At 37.1% G+C, this 23502-nt stretch overlaps 1 protein-coding gene across 2 annotated transcripts; it reads right to left on the bottom strand.

The window, feature by feature from the left end:
• Positions 1-14857: 14857 nt before the first annotated feature.
• Positions 14858-22716, bottom strand: FPGT (fucose-1-phosphate guanylyltransferase). Of its 2 annotated transcripts, XM_068966746.1 has the most exons (5): positions 22598-22716; positions 21174-21341; positions 19946-20038; positions 17815-17878; positions 14858-17052 (listed from the first exon to the last, which is right to left on the bottom strand). In XM_068966746.1, exons 1-5 carry the CDS (start codon positions 22677-22679, stop codon positions 16434-16436), a joined length of 1026 nt encoding a protein of 341 aa, XP_068822847.1. In that variant the 5' UTR covers positions 22680-22716; the 3' UTR covers positions 14858-16433. The 2 variants fall into 2 exon arrangements, with proteins under 2 accessions (XP_068822847.1, XP_068822846.1); XM_068966745.1 differs by having other exon boundaries at positions 14858-17878.
• Between the last annotated feature and the right edge of the window lie 786 nt (positions 22717-23502).

Consider the following 23502-nt stretch of genomic DNA (forward strand, 5'->3'; position numbering starts at 1 on the left):
AAGAATAGCTAGAAGAGATAAGAAAGCCTTCTTCAGCGACCAATGCAAAGAAATAGAGGAAAACAACAGAATGGGAAAGACTAGAGATCTCTTCAAGAAAATTAGAGATACCAAGGGAACATTTCATGCAAAGATGGGCTCGATAAAGGACAGAAATGATATGGACCTAACAGAAGCAGAAGATATTAAGAAGAGGTGGCAAGAATACATGGAAGAACTGTACAAAAAAGATCTTCACGACCCAGATAATCATGATGATGTGATCACTCATCTAGAGCCAGACATCTTGGAATGTGAAGTCAAGTGGGCCTTAGAAAGCATCATTACGAACAAAGCTAGTGGAGGTGATGGAATTAGAGTTGAGCTGTTTCAAATCCTGAAAGATGATGCTGTGAAAGTGCTGCATTCAATATGCCAGCAAGTTTGGAAAACTCAGCAGTGGCCACAGGACTGGAAAAGGTCAGTTTTCATTCCAATCCCAAAGAAAGGCAATGCCAAAGAATGCTCAAACTACCACACAATTACACTCATCTTACATGCTAGTAAAGTAATGCTCAAAATTCTCCAAGCCAGGCTTCAGCAATATGTGAACCACGAACTCCCTGATGTTCAAGCTGGTTTTAGAAAAGGCAGAGGAACCAGAGATCAAATTGCCAACATCCGCTGGATTGTGGAAAAAGCAAGAGAGTTCCAGGAAAACATCTATTTCTGCTTTATTGACTATGCCAAAGCCTTTGACTGTGTGGATCACAATCAACTGTGGAAAATTCTGAAAGAGATGGGAATACCAGACCACCTGACCTGCCTCTTGAGAAATCTGTATGCAGGCCAGGAAGCAACAGTTAGAACTGGACAGGGAACAACAGACTGGTTCCAAATAGGAAAAGGAGTACGTCAAGGCTGTATATTGTCACCCTGCTTATCTAACTTCTATGCAGAGTACATCATGAGAAACGCTGGACTGGAAGAAACACAAGCTGGAATCAAGATTGTTGGGAGAAATATCAATCACCTCAGATATGCAGATGACACCACCCTTATGGTAGAAAGTGAAGAGGAGCTAAAAAGCCTCTTGATGAAAGTGAAAGGGGAGAGAGAAAAAGTTGGCTTAAAGCTCAACATTCAGGAAACGAAGATCATGGCATCTGGCCCCAACACTTCATGGGAAATAGATGGGGAAACAGTGGAAGTATTGTCAGACTTTATTTTTTGGGGCTCCAAAATCACTACAGATGGTGACTGCAGCCATGAAATTAAAAGACGCTTACTCCTTGCAAGAAAAGATATGACTAACCTAGGTAGAATATTCAAAAGAAGAGACATTACTTTGCCCACTAAGGTCCGTCTTGTCAAGGCTATGGTTTTTCCTGTGGTCATGTATGGATGTGAGAGTTGGACTGTGAAGAAGGTTGAGCGCCAAAAAATTGATGCTTTTGAACTGTGGTGTTGGAGAAGACTCTTGAGAGTCCCTTGGATTGCAAGCAGATCCAACCAGTCCATTCTAAAGGAGATCAACTCTGGGACTTCTTTGGAAGGAATGATGCTAAAGCTGAAGCTCCAGTACTTTGGACACCTCATGCGAAGAGTTGACTCATTGGAAAAGACTCTGATGCTGGGAGGGATTGGCATGAGGAGAAGGGGACGACCAAGGATGAGATGGCTGGATGGTATCACGGACTCGATGGACGTGAGTCTGAGTGAACTCCGGGAGATGGTAATGGACAGGGAAGCCTGGCGTGCTGCGATTCAAGGGGTCGCAAAGAGTCGGACACGACTGAGTGACTGAACTGAACTGATCTGATAAGAATGATCCAGGGGAGAGGGAAAACCCTTGAAAAAAGAGAGAAGAGAGAATTGCTGGTGTACTATCCTTGTTCACCTCCTTTCTGTATCCTTGAAGGTGGTAGGAGAAGAGGACAACAGAGTATGAGATGGTTGGATGGCATTACTGACTCGATGTACATGAGTTTGAGCAATTTCAGGAATGGTAATGAACAGGGAAGCCTGGCGTGCTGCAGTCCATGGGGTCACAAAGAGTCAGACACAATTGAGAGACTGAACTTAACTGATCATTTTCCAAGAAATTACAAAGAAAATCACATTTAAAGATTTTAATGCTAAATGATGGTGATTCAGAAAACTCGACATATATGTTCATTTGAGAGTAGGCAACTTTAGGAATAATATACTATATTCCTAAAACCATTTCAGAAGTCGTAGATTCTTTGGAGTCACTAGAATACTACAGAAAAGACACAGACAAGATTACAGAGCCTTACAGGACATTCTGCTGCTAAGTCACTTCAGTCGTGTCCGACTCTGTGCGACCCTAGAGACGGCAGCCCACCAGGCTCCCCTGTCCCTGGGATTCTCCAGGCAAGAACACTGGAGTGGGTTGCCTTCTCCAATGCATGAAAGTGAAAAGTGAAAGTGAAGTCACTCAGTCATATCCAACTCTTAGCGACCCCTTGGACTGCAGCTTACAAGGCTCTTCCATCCATAGGATTTTCCAGGCAAGAGTACTGGAGGGGGGTGCCATTGCCTTCTCCATACAGGGCATTCTAGAGAGTAGAAAATAAAATGCTTCAAGCTCAGTTGATAAGAATAAGAGATATTAGTTTTTATAGTAAAAAACTCTCCTTATATACTTTTTATAGCATCTTACAAGGTTTCAGCCTCCTCCCATGATCACAGTAAATCAATATCCAAAAATATGTAGCAGTATATTACTTTTAAAAGTTTTATAGTAATAACATGGACTCAGTCACTAAGCACAGGGAGACTTTTTGGTTGTACTAGTTTACCTTATGCTCATACTGTTCATGGGGTTCTCAAGGAAAGAATACTGCAGTGGTCTTCGTTCCCTTCTCCAGTGGACCACATTTTGTCAGAACTCTCCACCATGACCCGTCTGTCTTGGGTGGCCCTTTACGGTATGGCTGATAGTTTCACTGAGTTAGACAAGGCTGTGGTCCATGTGATCAGTTTGGTTAATTTTCTGTGATTGTGGTTTTCATTCTGTTGGCCCTCTGATGGATAAGGATAAGAAGTTTATGGAAGCTTCCAGATGGGAGAGACTGACCGAGGGGGAAACTGGGTCTTGTTCTGATGGGCAAGGCCATGCTCAGTAAATCTTTAATACAATTTTCTATTGACAGGCGGGGCTGTGTTTCCTCCCTGTTGTTTGACCTGAGGCCAAACCATGGTGGAGGTAACGAAGATAATGGCAACCTCCTTTAAAAGGTCCCATGCATGCACTGCTGCACTGAGTGTCCCCTGGGTGCACTAAGTGGCAGGCCACCACTGACCCACGCCTCTGGTGGAAACTCCGGGACACTCATGGGCAAGTCTGGGTCAGTCTCTTGTGGAGTCACAGCTCCTTTCTCCTGGGTCCTGGTGTGGACAAGGTTTTGTTTGTGCCCTCCAAGAGTCACAAAAGATAGGACACTGAAAGATGAAATCCCCAGGTCAGTAAGTGCCCAACATGCTACTAAAGATCAGTGGAGAAATAACTGCAGAAAAAATTAAGAGATGGAGCCAAAACAAAACCAACACCCAGTTGCGGATGTGACTGGTGATGGAAGGAAAGTCTGATGCTGTAAAAAGCAATATTACATAGGAACCTGGAATGTTAGGTCCAGGAATCAAGACAAATTGGAAGTAATCAGACAGGAGATAGCAAGAGTGAACATTAACATTTTAAGAATCAGTGAACTAAAATGGACTGGAATGGGTGAATTTAACTCAGGTGACCATTATATCTACTACTATGGGCAAGAATCCCTTAGAAGAAATGGAGTAGCCATCATAGTCAACAAAAGAGTCTGAAATACAGTACTTGGATGCAAAAACAACACAATGATCTCTGTTTCCAAGGCAAACCATTCAATATAAGAGTAATCCAAGTCTATACCTGACCAGTAATGTTGAAGAAGCTGAAGCTGAACAGTTCTATGAAGACTTATAAGACCTTCTAGAACTAACACCTCCCCACCCCCCAAAAAAAAAAAAAAAGATATCCTTTCCATTATAGGGGACTGGAATGCAAAAGTAGGAGGTCAGGAGATATCTGGAGTAACAGGCAAATCTGGCCTTGGAGTACAAAATGAAGCAGGTCAAAGGTTAACAGATTTTTGCTAAGAGAATGCACTGGTCATAGCAAATACCCTCTTCCAACAACACAAGAGAAGACTCTACACATGGACATCACCAGATGGTCAGTACTGAAATCAGATTGACTATATTCTTTGCACTCAAAGATGGAGAAGCTCTATACAGTCAGCAAAAACAAGACAGGGAGCTGACTGTGACTCAGATCATGAACTCCTTATTGCCAAATTCAGACTTAAATTGAAGAAAGTAGGGAAAACTATTAGACCGTTCAGGTATGACCAAAAGCAAACCCCTTACGATTATACAGTGGAAATGACAAATAGATTCAAGGGATTAGAGCTGATAGATAAGAGTGCCTGACGAATTGTCCAACAGGCAGTGATCAAGACCATCCCAAAGAAAAGCAAATGAAAAGACAAAATGGTTGTCTGAGGAGGCCTTACAAATAACTGAGAAAAGAAAAGAAGCAAAAGGAAAGGAGAAAAGGAAAGATATACCCATTTCAATGAAGACCACAAAGAATAGGAAGGAGAGATAAGAAAGCCTTCATCAGTGATCAAAGCAAAGAAATAGAGGAAAACAATGGAATGGGAAAGACTACAGAGCTCTTCAAGAAAATTAGAGCTACCAAGGGAACATTACATGCAAAGATGGGCTCGAAAAAGGACAGCAATGGTCTGGACCTAACAGAGGCAGAAGATATTAAGAAGAGATGGCAAGAATACACAGAAGAACTATACAAAAAATATCTTCATGACCCAGATAGGCAGAATAGTGTGATCACTCACCCAGAGCCAGACATCCTGGAATGCAAAGTCAAGTGGGCCTTAGGAAGCATCACTATAAATAATGCTAGTAGACGTGATGGCATTCCAGTTGAGCTATTTCAAATCCTGAAAGACGATGCTGTGAAAGTGCTGCACTCAATATGCCAGCAAATTTGAAAAACTCAGCAGTGGTATAGGACTGGAAAAGGTCAGTTTTCATTCCAATCCCCAAAAATAGCAATGGCAAAGAATGCTCAAACTATTGCACAATTGCACTCATCTCACATGCTAGCAAAGTAATGCTCAAAATTCTCCAAGCCAGGCTTCAACAGTATGTGAACCGAGAAAATCCAGATGTTCAAGCTGGATTTAGAAAAGGCAGAGGAACCAGAGATCAAATTGCCAACTTCTGCTGGATCATCAAAAAAGCAAGAGAGTTCCAGAAAAAACATCTATTCTGCTTTAGTGACTGTGCTAAAGCCTTTGACTGTGTGTATCACCACAAACTATGGAAAACACTTCAAGAGATGGGAATACCAGACCACCTGACCTGCTTCCTGAGAAATCTGTATGCAGGCCAAGAAGCAACAGTTAAAATTGGACACGGAACAACAGACTCCAACAACAGGTTCCAAATAGGAAAAGGAGTATGTCAAGGCTGTATATTGTTACCCTGCTTATTTAACTTACATGCAGAATACATCATATGAAATGCCAGGCTGGATGAAGCACAAGCTGAATCAAGATTGCTGGGAGAAATATAATAACCTCAGATATGCAGATGATACCACCCTTATGTCAGAAAGCAAAGAACTAAAGAGCCTCTTGATGAAAGTGAAAGAGGAGAATGAAAAAGTTGGCTTAAAACAACATTCAGAAAGCTGAGATCATGGTATCCAGTCCCATCACTTCATGACAAATAGATGGGGAAACAATGGAAACAGTGAGAGACTTTATTTTGGGGGTTCCAAAATCACTGCAGATGGTGATTGCAGCCATGAAATTAAAAAATGCTTGCTCCTTGAAAGAAAAGCTATGAACAAACTAGAAAGCATATTAAAAAGCAGAGACATTATTTTGCCAACAAAGCTCCATCTAGTCAAAGCTATGGTTTTTCCAGTAGGCATGTATGGATATGAGATTTGGAGTATAATGAAAGCTGAGCACCAAAGAATTGATGCTTTTGAATTGTGGTGTTGGAGAAGACTCTTGAGAGTCCCTTGGACTGCAAGAAGTTCCAACCAGTCCATCCTAAAAGAAAGGAGTCCTGAATTTTCATTGGAAGGACTGATGCTGAAGCTGAAACTTCAATACTTTGGCTACCTGATATGAAGAACTGACTCATTTGAAAAGACTCTGACGCTGGGAAAGACTGATGGTGGGAAGAGAAGCGGGCAACAGAGGATGAGATAGTTGGATGTCATCACCAACTTGATGGACATGAGTTTGAGCAAGCTATGGAAGTTGGTGATGGACAGGGATGCTTGGCGTGCTGCAGTCCATGAGGCTGCAAAGAGTCAGACATGATTGAGTGACTGAGCTGAACTGAACCTTACACTCAACTTTCAAAGTTAAAGAAAGCACCTGTATTACAGAGGACAATATCTATTTATATATATAAAACCTTATCAAAGTATATCTTGGAAATGAAAGGCCCTTAGGTTCTGTTAAGTATCCTGACATGTCTGAATATGTGAAGATCAGCATAGTGTTTGGAATACAGTCTGGAGAGAGAAGAACTGGGAAACTTATTAGAATGAGAGGATTCCAGTTCCTGGAGATAATCTATGTGATTTATGTACATATATAATGGGGGAAAGGGATTTTTCAGGGAACTGAAAAGTATACTTTTTCTACTAAACTCAGGACAAATATTTATTTTGTATTTAAACAGATTCAGTTTTAACAGGGAAAAAGAGAATTCCCATACTTTATTCCTTCCTTCTCATAGACCAGCTTCCAAAAATAGTTTCTGATTTGACTGGATAATGGTTAATTATAAACGGCATTAACTTTAACCAATTATAATGAGTGATGATCTTTATTGTTAAATTTCATTAAGAAAGATCCCATTGATATATAAGCAGTGAATTTCATAAGTTAATTTATGATCTTGTCAGTGCACCTGTACATTTAAATCTGTACTTGGAGCACTTGCTATGATCATAATTATTTCTTTGTGTAGCAAAAGTTTTTTAGCTCTCTATTTTATTAAAAGTGTTTGAAATTTCTCAAAGAACAGCATATTGGTGGGTATAATTTACTTTCTTAGACCCCAAGGCTAAAATAAATAGGAAAGAAGCCAATCATGTAAAACTTCATTGAGTGCAACGTTTGTCAATCTGCAAACAAAAGAAACACTTACTTGATTTCCAGAGTTGTGTTTTAAAAGATTTCTGCCTCAAGATGTAAATGCTTTAATTCTTTTCAGGGCAATATGATACCCTCTTACAATGAAATGGTAAAGCAAAACTAATATGAACCATTTGAATGATCTGCAGAGAGAAAAAGAGTTGATACTAGTGAAGAAAAGAAATTTAAAATATCATTCATGTTACTTAGGCACAGTGTTGGTTGTAAGCAAAGATATTAAGAGCCTTTAAGGAGGCTGAAGATTCAATAACCAGATTGGTGACACACCTTAAAAGAGTGCCCAAAGAATATAGACATTAGAGTTTTGATTGCCTTAGTGATGCACTGAAGCACAATTGAAGAAATATAAACCTGGTACAGAGAGCTAGGAAATGACAGTAGCAGATGGACTGCAACAGTCTGCAACAATCAGGGATGAATTGCTGTTTGAATGATTGAATTTTACACTTTGGAAGGCTACTAGAGTCGTACAGCCAAAGGTTTCAAAAGATAGACTATTTGTCCAACCATCCCAGAAGAGAACATTAAGTCTGTTAGTTTCAATCATTTACTTACATGGGTTTCACATCTTTAGACACAAATGTCAATAATCAGGATGTGGTACAGGTAGATGAGAGCAATGACTAATTCACAGGCATTTTCTGACTCTTGCAGGTACAGATACAGTAGGGGATCAATATTTATTATATAGTTATTCCATTTTGAAGGCATTTTTAACTGAGGTATAATAGACAAACATTGTATTAGTTTCAGTAGAAACCTTGAGGATTTAAAATTTTTATATATTGTGAAATGATCACTACAGTAAGTCTAGTTAATATACATCACCATACATGAAAAAGAAAAAAAAGTGAAAGTGCTAGTCCTTTGTGACCCCATCAATTGTAGCTCATCAGGTTCCTCTGTTCATGGGATTCTCCAGGCAAGAATACTGGTGTGGGTTGCCATGCCCTCCTCCAGGGGATCTTCCTGACCCAGGGATTGAACCTGGGTCTCCGGCATTGCAAGAAAATTTTTTACCATCTGAGTCACCAGGGAAGCTCATCGCCATAAAGAGAACCTTTAACATTTGCACACTTATCGACTTTCAAATATGCAATATAATATTATTACTTACAGTCATCATGGTGTACATTACATCCCCATGACTTATTTTATAACTGGAAGTTTCTACCTTTTGAATCTTTTCACCCATGCGGCCCACACCTCACAGTCTACCTTTGGCAACTACTAATCTGTTCTCAGTATCTATGAGCTTGGTTTTATTTTTTTATTGTGTGTTGCTATTAGGTTGGTGCAAAAGTAACCATGGTTTTGGACCCTGAATTTTAAATCATTATAACTAGGCTCAAACAAATCTCTATTAATCAAAATAGGAACCATTACAAATCAACACATTTTTGCCAATGAGAAATGTTTGTTTATTCTCGTAGCATAAAAATCCATGCTTTAGGATTTAACAAACTTTTGGAAAGCATTTTCTGCTTCCTGCTGGTTGTGGAAACATTTTCCCTGCAAAAAGTCAAGATGCTTGAAGAAGTGGTAGTCAGTTGGCAAGAAGTCAGGTGAACATGGCACATAAGGCAAAACGTTGTAGCCCAATCGTTGAGCTTTTGAAGTGTTGGTTGTGTGACGTGTGATCAGGCATTGTCGTAGAGAAGAACCGGGCCCTTTCTGTTTACTAGTGTTGGCTGCAGACATTGCAGTTTTTGGTGCATCTAATTGATTTGCTGAGCATACTTGTCAGATGTAATGGTTTCACTGGAATTCAGAAAGTTGTAGTGGATCAGACTGGCAGCAGACCACCAAACAGTGACCAAGCCCTTTTTTTTGGTGCAAGTTTGGCTTTGGGAAGTGCTTTGGAGCTGCATCTCAGTTCAGCCACTGAGCTGGTTTTCACGTAAAATCTCCTTTTCCTCTCATGTCACAATCTGATCGAGAAATCGTTTGTTGTTGTTGCACAGAATAAGAAAAGACGACATTTCAAAATGACTGTTTTTTTTTTTTTTTTGGTTAGCTCATGAGGCACCCACTTATCGGGCTTTTTCACCTTTCCAATTTGCTTCAAATACTTAGTGAGTTGGTGATGGACAGGGAGGCCTGGTGTGCTGCAGTCCATGGGGACGCAGAGTCAGACACTACTGAGCGACTGAACTGAACTGGACCAAATAACCATAGAATGGTTGGTGCTGAGTTCTTGGGCAGCTTCCCCTGCAGTTGGAAGAGGACCAGCTTCTCTCAATGGTCATTGTCAACTTCCAATGGCTGGACACTATGCTCATCTTCAAGGCTCTCATCTCCTTTGCAAAACTTCTTGAACCACCACTGCACTGTACATTCATTAGCAATTCCTGGGCCAAATGTGTTGTTGTGAGTTTCTCTCTGCTACTTTATGACTCGTTTTGAACTCAAGTAAGAAAATCACTCAAATTTGCTTTTTGTCTAACATCATTTCCATAGCCTAAAACACATATAATATAAACAGCAAGTAAAAATTCATTAGCAAAAAGTATAAAGCAAGAAATGTGCATTACAAGGATGCATAATGTAACCACATTTAAGAATGCATTCCATGAAAGTATTCCAAGAATGTATCAAATGGCAAAGTTCAACAATGCAAAACCACACTTGTGCACCAAGCTAATATTTTTTAAATCCCACATTACTCCATTTCATTATATGTGTGTGTGTGTGTGTGTGTGTGTGTATTCTACTTCTCTAACTATTCCTCCATGAATGAAGACTTACATTGTTTCCATATCAACTACTGTATTGCAAACATAATGCTGAAATGTACACGGAGGTACATATATCTCTGAATTAGCATTGTGGGCTTCCCTTATACCTCAGCTGGTAAAGAATCCACCTGCAATGCGGGAGACCTGGGAAGATCCCCTGAAGAAGGGAAAGGCTACCCACTCCATTATTCTGGCCTGGAGAATTCCATGGGACTGTATAGTCCTTGGGGTTGCAAAGAGTCAGACACGACTGAGTGACTTTCACTTTTCATTTTAGGGGAATAAATACTCCAAAAGGAATTGCTGGATCATGTGGTAATTCTATTTTTAATTTTTTGAGGAAATTTGATACTGTTTTCCATAGTAGCTGCAGCAATTTACATTCCTACCAATGCACAATGGTTCTCTTTACTTCATATCTTTTCCAACATCTATCATTTCCTGTCTTTTAAAATACACCATTTTAACAGATGTGAGGTGATATTGCATTGTGGTTTTGATCTGCATTTCTTTAATGACAAATGATGTTGATTATATTTTCACATACCTTTTGTCCATCTGTATGTCTTATTTGGAAAATATCTATTTAGATCTTCTGCCCATTTTTAAATCAAATCTTTAGTTTTATGAATTCATATATTTTGGATGTTAGCTCTTATTAGATATATGATTTGCAAATATTTTCTGCTGTTCAATAGGTTGCTTTTTCATTTTGTTGATGGGTCCCCTTGCTGTGCAGAAGTTTTTCAGTTTAATGTAGTCTCTCTTACTCATTTTTGTTTCTGTTACTTTTGTTTTGGTGTCAGATTCAAGAAATCATTACCAAACCTATGTGAAGAAGCTTACTGTCTATGTTTTCTTCCAGAAGTTATATGGTTTCAGGTATTACTTCAAGTCTTTAACCCATTTTGAGTTAACTTTTGTGTATAGTGTAGGATAATGTAGAAGTTACGTTCTTTTGCATGTTGTCTAGTTTTCCCAGCTTCATTTAAGAGGCTGTTCTTTTCCCACTGTATACCCTTGGTTCCATTATCATAAGCTAATCAACATATACACATACAAATGTATATTAACATATATATATATAGTTTTATCTCTAGACTCTCTATTCTGTATCTGTGTGGTGGTTTTTATGCAATATAATGCTATTCTAATTACTATAGCTTTATAGTATAGTTTGAAATCAGGGAGTGTGATGCTTCCAACTTTGTTCTTCTTTCTCAATACTAGGGATCTTCTGTGGTACCATGTAAATTTTAGGATTGTTTGGTTTATTTCTGTGAAATATGCCATTGGAATTTTGATAAGGAGTGCACTGAATCTGTAGATTGCCTTAGGTAGAATAGGCATTTTAACAATATTAATTCTTCCAATCCACAAGCATAGAATCTTTCCATTTATTTGTGTCTTCTTAAATTTCTTTCAATAATGCCTTATAATTTTCAATATACAAGACTTTTAACTCTTTAAATTTAATATTAGCCATTTTATTCTTTTCAATGCAACTGTAAGTGAAATTACTTTCTTAATTTCTCTGGTAGTTTCTTACTAGTTTATAGAAAGACAGCATATTTTTGTGCTTTGATTTTGTATCCTGCAACTTTACTAATTTTCCATTAGTTGTGTTTTATTTTTATTTTTCTGTGGAGTCTTTAGGGTTTTCTATATATAGTATTATACCATCTGCAATAGTGACAGTTTTACTTCTTCCTTTCCAACTTGGATGCCTTATATTTCTTTTTCTAGCCTGACTGCTCTGGTTGGGACTTCCAAAACTCTGTTGAATAAAACTAACAAAAGTGGGATACTTAACTTCTTGTAGTTAGAGGAAAGGTTTTCAGCTTTTAACCACTGTATAGTATAGGTTTTATACTATTCTTTCATTTGTACCATACTTCTGTTTCATTTTGCTTAACTTTCTGTGTTGGTTTGTCCACAGTAGATGAAATCATCACCTTACTCTGTCTAAAGGAGTGATCTCACGTAGGAGATGAACCTTGTCACTCAACCCACCCTAGCTCTTGTCCTTCAAATCTTTGTGTTTGTCCAAAAAGCTATGATATTTTAATAGCTCCTAGAAGATAAAGATGCTCCAAGACCTGTCAATATCTCAAAGGGGAGGATATCATTATCTAGATTCAGGCTGACTGGAAGCCAGACCTTCACTCAGCAGCTTTAAAAGTATGCAAATATATACTGTTTTGTGGGACCACAAACCCAAGTCCCACTAGCCATCAGAGTCAGGTAATCTAGGTGTCCCATATGTAGCAATTGCAAAAATAGGAGCCCTAGACAAGTCGTGTCCAACTCTTTGTGACCCATGGACAGTAGCCTGACAGGCTCCTCTGTCCATGGGATTACCCAGGCAAGAATACTGAAGTGGATTGTCATTTCCCTCTCAAGGGGATCTTCCCAATCCAGGGAAAGAACCCATGTCTCTTTACATTTCTTGCTCTAGCAAGCAGGTTCCTTTACCACTAGTGCCAACTGGGAAGCCCAAGACAAGTGAGTGAGCTCATTTTTTTGGAGATGCCAGAGAGCTGGTGCAAGGAAATGCAGAGTACCAAGGTTGTGTCCATAGCCAATGTTCCTTAACAGCAGTTTGGAAAAACACAAATCTGAAGCCTGCCCCTCAGGCCAAAGATGCAGGACAAGCAAAGAAACATGTCTATTCAGATTCTCTGCCCATTTTCCAGTTAGATCCTTTATTCCAATTTTCAACTTAATCCAAAACTGTGGTCTATTAGAGTACACCCAAACTGGCAAGTCTGAATGATATGGCATATTTGGCTTGTTGTGGCTCATGTAGATAGCTCTGTCAGAGACAGGAACTGGTTGTTTCCCACCAGAAACTGATGCAATTTGCTCTTTATAATACGTTAAAAACAAATGAGCTCGAAATTTCCCATTCTGACAAATGGGAACATGAATACTAGCTTATTGGAATTGAGCTTATCAGTACTGAAAGGAAGGAGAATGTGACTTGTGACAAAGTTCTGTACATGAATTATTAATAATATAATTTCACTAAGTATAAACAAAAAAAGTTGTATTCCTCAACCACAACACAAATTGGCTTTATCTAACCCACTCCAGTGTTCTTGCCTGGAGAATTCCAGGGATGGGGGAGCCTGCTGGGCTTCTGTCTATGGGGTCGCACAGAGTCGGACACGACTGAAGCGACTTAGCAGCAGCAGCAGCAGCAAACATATTTTATAGGAACAAAAGATTTAAGTTAAACTATGCTTAAAAATAATGGGCTTCCTCCATGGTTCAGACAGTAAAGAATCTGCCTGCAATGCAGGAGACCTGGCTTCAACCCCTGGATAGGGAAAATCCCCTGGAGAAAGGAATGGCTACCCATTTCAATATTCTTGCCTGGAGAATTCCATGGACAGAGGAGCCTGGAGGGGGTGGCTAGCCCACGGGGTCGCAAAGAATTGAACATGACTGAGGTACTAACATGAACAATACAGCTCATGGTAGCTTAAAATATTTCTCCTGAAATATTTAACATTAATCTATAAGAATAGTTATTGACATAGATGAAGACTTGGGTTTCATTTAGCTAAACAAAAAGAGCACCTGAAATGCTTGACAATTTTAAGCAAATTGATAAATGCTTTTCCTTTTTTTTTTTAAACTCTTTCAGATTACATCAAGGTTCCTAAATTTTGGGTCTCTAAGGTGCTCAAGTCCAGAGGATATTTTGGTGTAGGTGAATGGCAGGTGTAGCATGCTAGTTATCAGCCATGATAGCCATGCATATATTTTGCAGCAGGCAAAATTTGATTTTGGCTCTGTGCTAAATTTGGTAATCTTTAACAGAGGTAATATTGTCTAGACTCAGAAGATGAGTGGATCATTGCTTGTGAGAAGCAATTCTGGATTCATTCCATCAAATTTTTGTGACTGTCAGCATTACTTGGATTTTTGAAAATTTACTTCCACTTTATATAATTAATACACACTCTTTACTTCTGTTTTGTTTAGTTTGGAAGATAAATGCCCAAGATAGAAGATCATAATCAAAAGTTGCATTTTTTCTATGCTCTTCTTGGTCATTATTAATTCATCAGTAAGTTTACAGAATATAGTTATTTACAAATAGTAGTTGTCCTTTACAAACCTTGAAAGCCTATGATTTAAAGGCTGTGATTTTATGAAGTAAAGATGATAAAGGAAGAGAAAATGTTCAATTTCGTACTTATTCATGCATGGGATTATCACATTGGTTGAGTTAGGTACAGTGCTAGTGGTACATGTGTGGTACTATACACCAAGAGGTGCATATTAAAGGAGACACTGCCAAATCCTCGGAACAGATAATATTTCAAAGCAATTTAGCATTCATACATCGTGCAGAAATATGATTAACCTGGTGACCGCCAACTTCTCAGAAACCTCCCACTGATATTAAATAGAAGCCGACCACCTTCAAGAGATGTGATTAAGGCAAAAGTGAAACAAATTCATCAAGTAATAAAGCATCAGCATCCAACTTGCAGAACAAGTATCTGGTGGCCACGGCTTGAAGGTCAATCCAGGCAGGAGTGTGGTGGTGGCACTTGAAGAATATGCAGCTTTATCAATACCTTTGATAGCAAAGGTGGTACTAGGTGGAAACACTTGGATCAACCACTTTTAAGTTGAATACTGCTTTAGAAAAGTTTGTCTCTAGATGTGAAGCTATGGAAAGTTTTGACTGTTTTTTAATATTTCACTTTTTTGTTTCTTTACATGTATATGCAAAAGGGTTACATAAAACAAATCTATATAAGTGCTTTTCAAAAAGATTTCCAATAAATAAAAATGTCAAGTAATGAGAAAAGCATTGCATCTTATTTTATTGGCAGTTTTCTTTTTCAATGAAATATAATGATTCTTAATAACTGATGGTACCTTAAATCAATTAGATTAGAAATATAGCAATGAATTTTTAATGAATGACACATAACATCCTGTGAAACCTCTGCAAGTAAATCAGTAATTGGTAAACAACAGCTACCATGTATCTTTATTTTCCTCTTGAGAAGAAACTTGGAAAAAATACACATAAATATCATAATTGAGACTTGCTGATAAATCACTTCTGGTTTATCAAACAATTATTTTCATATTGATATGCTAATTTCATATTGACATATAAATAATACAGGCACAGACCAGTTCTATTTCAATTTATTCATGTTAAAACACAAAACTCTTGACAAAACTTTTTTCTATTATTAGATTTTGGTATGAAAACATTTTAAATATGTGCCTATACCAAAATAAGAACACAGTGCTCAGAGTTCCAGCCAACTTTTATTGTCTTGAAGCTGTTTATCATCTGTATATTTTCACAGTCATTCTATTTTTCTGGCTCCTTCCTGCTGTCTACCTTTTGGCAATTTACTGCTTCTCAGTGTCATTACTAGTGCATGGTCAGAAAATTAAAAAAATGAAAAGTAAAAATCTGTCCATCTGGTAATTTTAATAGTTCTGTTAAAGGATTCATGAGGGAGGATGAAGATAATGTCCAAAATGAACTTATATGAATTATCAGGGAATCCCAATTATTCCAAAATTTTCCTATACAGATTCTTGAGTTTTATGTGTATGTATGCTTTCCTATAGATGAAATTTTGGGGAAAAATTTTAAGATACACAAACATGGGTTCAAGTTTATAAGTATAAAACAGCACATATATCCTTTTGGTTTCATTTTGATAAGATTAATAAAAGAGACTTTTATCATTCATTTCAGAACAGTTTGTACTTCTTAAGACTATCACAATAGTTTAAGCACTGATTTTATCTGTCTGCCACAGATTTGTTTCTGCAAACGTACTTCTACATCATTTCTTACAGTGTTTTGAAGACCCTATAGTACGGCATGCTTATAATAGTTCACCAGAATAGGATTAATGCACTTGAGGAGAAAACTGCCAGTGAATACTTAGAACTTCATTTGAACCAAAGTCCAAAAGAAGATGAAAAACTTTAAAGGTTTATTTATAAAATCACCTTTAAGACTGTTCTACTACTCTGTGAATAAATAACATTCCACAAATCCATCTTTATAAGAAAAGTTAAAATAGTGATAAAACTTTAAAAACTCATTTTTCTAAACTTATAGCACTACAATATTAATTTTTATTAAAAAGGTTTATATTTTTGTTATTAATGTTGTGCTACATCAATCATGTTAATGTAATTTTCATTAATTCACTTCAATTAAAAACCAACTGTCTACAGAAAACTCCTGCATTTGCAATCTTGCTCAATCAAGAAAGGCAAAGTATACAATATTTGTGCTCGGAAGTTCAGTCTTGTCCAACTCTTTGCAACCCCATGGACTATAGCCCATGAGGCTCCTCTGTCCATGGGATTTTCCAGGCAAGAATATTTCAGTGAGCTGCCATTTCCTTCTCCAATACAATATTTAATAAGATGTCTCTCAATCAGACTGCTTCCTATTCAAAGTAATTTCTAGAAAAATTTGTTCCCTATAAGTTATCATGTCTTCTATATCTTTGTAGAAAAGCATTTCTTCAATGGACAACAGCTTATAGTTATTCAGGCTGAATGTTGACTTGCTCTGTACAGCATTTAGCATCTTTAGGGATGTTGTCACTGAATCACTCAAAGAAGAACAAACTGGGAAAATACGAGCATTCCACAAGCTCAAACATGTCTTGTTTCCAGAGAATAGTTCCTCTGTAACTTTGAGATTCCAAATGTCTAAGCATGACAGGAAACAGACCCCAAAGAATTGAAGTAACTTTACATCTGACAATGTTTTAACATTCTTTTTCAAGTTGTCTTGCACTCCACATGCCATTGTTGAATACTTTAAGTGTCCATTCATCTTCAAGCTTAAGGAACACACAAAAGAATATGCAGGCAGGACAGCTGTTGTTTTGACATAAGCACCACTAATGATGCAATTTTCCCCAACTGAAACATCAGGCCCCAATCTGGAATACTCCACAACTGAGCCAGGTGTCACAGAACATGTTGAATCCAGTATACTTTGGATAATACAGGGTTTGTTAGTAGAATATTCTGGTATCGATGGAAAGAGGCTAAAAGCTATAGACTGTAAGCCAAGCTCTGACTTCAAACTGCTATCTGCAGTAAAATGAAACAAATATTCTTCTGTTGTTCCAATGTGATAAAATTTGGAGTTATTAAGAACAACAACATTTAATGGTGTTCCTTTAAGAAGATGAAATATTCTCTGCCTCATGTCTACCAACTCTGACTCTTCTTTAGTAACATTTGATGTGTTTTTGGTGTACTCCACAGTTGCTCCAGGTCCCAAAGCCTGAAGAAAGTCTCCATAGGCATCTATTTCACACTGTAGCGTACCTATTTTTTCATAAAAAGCAAGTAACTTTTTTGCTGTTTTATGGTCCATGTAAAATAGGCTGTCTGTATAGACATACTCAGGCTCTAATTTACGAGAAGGCATGTCACTCCCAGCAAATTCCTGTTGAAAAAAATTTCTAGGTGTACACACAGCATCAAACTCATACATTTCTTCTATGCTGGGTTTATGAAGGAAACGATGGCAACTTCTGTATTCGAGGTCTCTATATTCTAAATGGTTAAAAGGTTCTAAGACAAACACTCCATGTGTTGTACCAACAGTCAAACTAGAAGGATGAGCTAAAGCAGTAAAGCCAGGTTTGTCAAACCTAATAAACTCAGATTCTCCAATACTATAAAGTTCAATATCATCTGCACAGGTAATCAGAATCCCAGGATTCATATGTGAGGGGAAATCAATGTACATGGCTAGTTTTAATTCAAACATCTGATAAATGGGGCTACCAAAAGGTAAAGCAGTGAAAATTTTCCCCAGAGCGCTTGCACTTGGAAGGCGTTGACTGTAGCCACCTATATAGAATTAAACAAAATAACTGTTTTAAAATGTTTATAAGATTGTTTGTAAGATTTAAAAATGTAGGAGCATCAGTTACAACACAAAATATCTCTAAAGATATTTAAAATATATGCATTACTATACCCTAGGGAAGAATAATAAATTTCAAATTTCAAATTCAAAGAGCAATTCTCCTGTAAAGATTTGATATAATGCAGTTCTAGACTAGGAAAGAATTCTAAATATGCTTTACAGGCTATGACACTTTTTTGAATCAACTATAGAACAAGTAAAAAGGAAAATGAGCAAAAATATGATCTTGTATCTACAGTTTAAACAGTAAATTTCAACCATGTGTAAACTACCATATTAAAAATCCCCTTCATGGGAGAAAAATGTCACCAAAAAACCAGTATACATAATTATCTATTAAAGACTAATTTCCAGTTGCAACATTTTTCATCAAATTATTACCTACATTTAAAAGCAGTAAAGGTACATTTATATAAAAGCATTTTACAATATATATTTGTTTTTAATTTAAAAAGGCTTTTCCAACGATGATGAGCCATATGACTTAATTCCTTGAAAAGTGTGTTCTCTTAAATACATTAAATACACTATAATTGGTTACATCATTTTATGTAACTATGTAACTAATTATAGTGAGAGACAGTAGAAAGAGTCACATAAAAATGGGTTTAAATTCTGGTATACCATTTTTTAATTGTTTATCTTTGTATTTACTCTAAGACAGCAGATGTGGAATAATGCTTTATTTATTATTATATTATATTTATTATATTTATTATTATTACATCAATAATAGATGTAAAGCACTCACCTCAGAGTACATTGTTCAACCAACAGGAGTTAATACTTTCTTTTTCATTTTCCAAATACTAACCAACAGTAAAATTTCACATTACAAGAATTACCTATTTTTAATTATACTTGACCCTGGAAGAGTAAGGGTTTGAACTATACCAATTCCTTTACATAGGATTTTTTTCAATAAATACTGTAAGACTGTATGACCCCAGGTTGGTTGAATCCCTGATGAGAAACTGTGGATATGCAGACTGGAACCACCTCTATAGAAGTTCAACTACGAAGTTACATGCAGATTTCAGACTGTGTAAGGGTCAGCACCCCTAAACCCTGTGTTATTCCAGGATTAATTGTATATATTTTCTGGTGTCTAACTTAATTTTTACTAAATTGGTAATAATAATAATGTTCTGGAATAAAACTCTAAGCCTTTTTTTTTAACCTTTTAAATTAACCTTAAAATTAGAACTTGGATGCTTTACTTGATATCATCTTTAAAAAGAATTGTTGTGTGTGTGAATCATAAGAAATGAAAAGTGCCTTGGTAACCATATGGACAAATGGTTCTAAAATATCTGTAACTGAACAGTGCAGGTCCATGTCAAAGTTTCACCAGTCCTCAGTTCACAGAGGGAAAGTAACAGAGGTTTCTATCATACAACCAAAATTTTAATACAACCAAGCTTGTCCAATTTGAAAACTATCCTTTATTCTGAGATTATTTCTTTCTTATATTTCTACCACCTTATTTGTATGGGATTTCCCCTCTTTTATACTTTGTCAACTCTATGTTCTGTCACACCTTTTCTTTTGTTTTTTAACTCTTTAAGGATTATAGACTTTGGCCACCAATAACTAGATAAAAATGTGTAACAGAAGGTTTTGTCTAAAGTCTGGTAATCATAGTACTAATGCAGCCTCTCCCCTAAAGCAAGAATCCTTTCTAAAGCATTATCAAGAAATGCTCATATTTCGATGAGTTCTATCTTAGGGAAATGGAACAATGTCCATGAAAAGCTGATAATGTACGTGATCCATAATTTTAAAGTTAAATTTTGTGAAAGATATTATGCTACTAACAACCTAACAATATCAAGAAATACATGAAATATTTGCTTCCAAAGCAGAATTAACTTCAAAACAAAAGAACAAAATGAAAGAAAGAAGTATTGGTATGGGTAAAAAACGTCCCTGAGATATCATGGGTAAAATACTAAAAGAAAATGTATATTAGTAAAGTATAACATTACCAGAGTGAATTAATAGGATGGTAAAAGAATTCCATTCATCTCCATAAAGCTTTTCCAAACATCGAAGGGCACAAAGGGTTGATCCTCCATTTCCTTAAAGTTAAAAAGCAGGGTTTATTTTATTACAGTAAATTTAGGTGTTATAACTTTGAGGATAAGATCCTTTGGCTAAAATTAACTAGGCAGAGACCAAAGGTACAGGCAAAAGAATCAAATTAAATACACATTTCCTGGCAATTAAATAATTAGTAATAAAACCCAGAGATCAGGCCTTGGTAATAAAAGTTGAGTTAATCCTTTCATGAAAATAGTAATATAAAGAAAGAAATGATAAATTAGGCACTAGAAGACTATAAATTTGCACATTCATTTGGACTTAAGAACCATAAAATTCATTAAAATAATTCTCCCATATGATCAAATATGTGCCTTAGATTTACTCTCCAAAAAGGTTTTTAGAACCTGATTTCCTAAAAATCATGTAAGTTTCCTAAAAATTTACAAATGGAAGTAAACATAACTTCCATTTACTCGTTACCTTGGACAAGTTACCTAACATTTTGTGCCTAAATCTCATTCAAACATCAGAATCATAGAAGTACTGGCCACATTTTACAAAGGTTAAAACATTGGCTAATTAGGACATGCCAAAATTAAATATAAATATCCTAAATCTGGTATCAAGGGGCTTCCGCTTTAAGTATCACATGGAAAACGGCCCCCAGAAAAATGGCATGTATTTTTATTTATAAGTGAAGGTCAAAAGGCAAAGCTGACAACTTGTTTTTAAAAGTAAACATCTTACAATAACAATTAGACTATGCTCTTTCACATTGTGCATTGTGGTCTCAAGAGGCAGTATGTATTCTTCCTAACTTGCTCCCTTCATTTAATTTCTGAACAAACTGTGGAGTTTGGAGGGAACTTAAAAGAACTACGGATAAGGTTCAAAGGAATGTTTACCATCAAAATAAATTTTACTAAGACTAATAAATTTTAACATAGAATAATATTCTGGAAGTTTTCCATGGTATGTCCACAATGTGCAAAAACACCTGCTATCCCTTTTATCTTTCTTAAAAAGTGAATTTACATTAAAAATTTTTATATTTGTAAAGACTACAGGTGGAAACACACATAGTCCATAAACTGCAAGCCACAGGAAAACTTTTCTTCAATGATTATTCTACCCACAACTTATGATATAAATCTAACCATAAACACATACCAATTTTGGCTCCAGCAGGATCAACAAAAACGTGATATTGAACTCCAAGGGGTAACTCCTTTTTTTTCAGCTTTTCTGAAAGCTGTTGCTTATAAGCAAGTTCCTGTTTTTCATCAGCTGCTGTAATTGCAACAATGTCCCAGAATTCTCCAGCTGCCATAGATTTGCCTATGTGCATAAAGAAAGAAAAGATAAATATTATCAGAATTCTCTAGCTGTTACAGGTTTTACCTATTTGGAAAAAAGGAAGAAAGAGGCGACAGTATCTCCAAAAATGTATCTTCTTCTTTTGAGAATCTGGGAATAATGAGTGTCCAGCTAGCAGGATTCAAAATAATTCCAATAAGGATTGTTGACAAATTCTTTTTCTCTTGTAAGGACTGTTGACAAATTCTATTTCTTCCTCTCTTTTAGATCACTTATTCCTTTTTTGGTCTACCATTCCATTTACTTAGATATTCTGAGAGTTAAAATGTTTTTTGATTAAGAGAAGCACTTTTGACTTGCTAAAGATGAGCTCAATTCTTAAATAAAAAGAGGAGCCAAAGCAATCAATGAATCTCCAGCTTTGAAAATCAATTTTCACATATGGGTAGGACTTAATGTTTGTTGGCTAAGAAAGATTAAACCCAGGGATCTACTGCTACAATGCTGGTGTTTATAAATATGGGCACATTAATTTTTAATTACCTTAAGCTGAATCATGCAAGCTTACAAAGGTTATTAGAGAATGATACCAAATTCCGGATAACAGAAAAGTTCCCAATTCCTTGAACTCAACAAAAGATAGACTGAACTTTTGGCTGATGGTGAGGTTATCTAAGTACTATTTTCTGTATTTTTAAGAGCAGTAATGTCGATAAAAACATAACCTATTAGATAGTTGTATAAGAAATGACAAGTGGTATAGTCTTTTAAAAAAATTAAAAAAATTTTTCTAACCCTTTAAATATTTTGTCCATAATTCCTCCATATTGTTTGGCTTTTCTCTTAGTAAGCGTTCACATTATGGAACAAATTGGTGAAATAGGTAGGGACTGGAAGAAAGTTAAAATTGTATTTATAAGCGTCAAAACACTATGCTTTAGATCTTTTAGGTTTATTTGAAGTAATTTTTGTTAATGAACTAACCAAATGTTTAACTTGTATTTATAGCTTCACTAGTCAGGCCAATAAATGTCTTTCTTCTCCATCCTCCTCACACATATGCAATAAGAAGTAAACTTAAAGGAGGAAAGCAACAAGCACAACGTAAAGAAAGCAGAGTGACAGAAGAATAAAAAACAGGAACATCAGCTCCGCCTGGGCCAGTGTCCTAGGTCCGCAGGTGATTAGTAAAAGGAAGTGGCATTCCAGCAAATATCCCAGCACGTAAAGCACTCCTATCCATTGCAGGGGAGGTGCTAGGGTTCCTCCTTTGGTACCTCTAAACTCTGAAAACCTCTGCAACCTTCGCTGGGTGGCTTCTCGCAAAGATCGGCCGGCAGGGGCACTTTCAGCTTCCATAGTTTCACCTTTCCCAAGGCCGCCGAGGACTTCCAGGTATGCCGCAGGCAAGCATCGTACGCATGCGCCCTGGGACATAACCTGGTCTTTGGTCCGGTTTCGCGTCTGTCCCGCCCCCTGCGTGCGTCCTTTACGTAACCACGCCCCCGAAGCTCTCTGGCCCGCCTAGGCAAAACCACGGTGGGGTCAGCGCAGAGCCTCGCCCCGTTCCCTTAGTAACGGTCTCCGGAACGGAAATGGCCACCTAGAGATTTGTCGGACAGTGCCGGGTCTGGGCCGCTAGTTCCCAACTCATAAGGCATTGCAGCCCGATAGACCCGGTAAGTGGTTCAGTTTGGGCGACGAAATTTCGAGAATTCACCAGTGTAAGGAGAATTCGAAACTACAGCCTATCTTGTAGCTTTCTCTCAAAGGTGATTCGTCCTAACGCGTGGTTTCTTTTAGCCAGAAGCAGTTCCCAAGGATCTCTTGAAAGATAATCCCTAATCCTTGGATCATCATCTGAAGCCATCTGCTCCATCCCCAGTGTTCAGATATACATTCTGAACTTTTAAAATCCATATTTATTCAGGAGGCTTTGTGGCTTCTTTCTCCTTGCATTACTTGAGAGTGAGCCTCACCATCTCTCTCAGTTTTGAGATCACTTAATAAGCTTTTGGAAATTGTATAAACTTATGCAATGAGACCCTTAACATTTGTGGTATTTTTGGCTGTTTCTTTGGCATCGTTTCGTGTACGAAGATTCATCTAGAACTTTCAGTTGCATCCCTGGGAATAATCAGTTTTATTGGACGTGTTTCTGTTAGGTACCGATAAATAAGTG

The sequence above is a fragment of the Capricornis sumatraensis genome, chromosome 2 (assembly GCF_032405125.1).
Source record: "Capricornis sumatraensis isolate serow.1 chromosome 2, serow.2, whole genome shotgun sequence".
Lineage (NCBI taxonomy): Eukaryota > Metazoa > Chordata > Mammalia > Artiodactyla > Bovidae > Capricornis > Capricornis sumatraensis.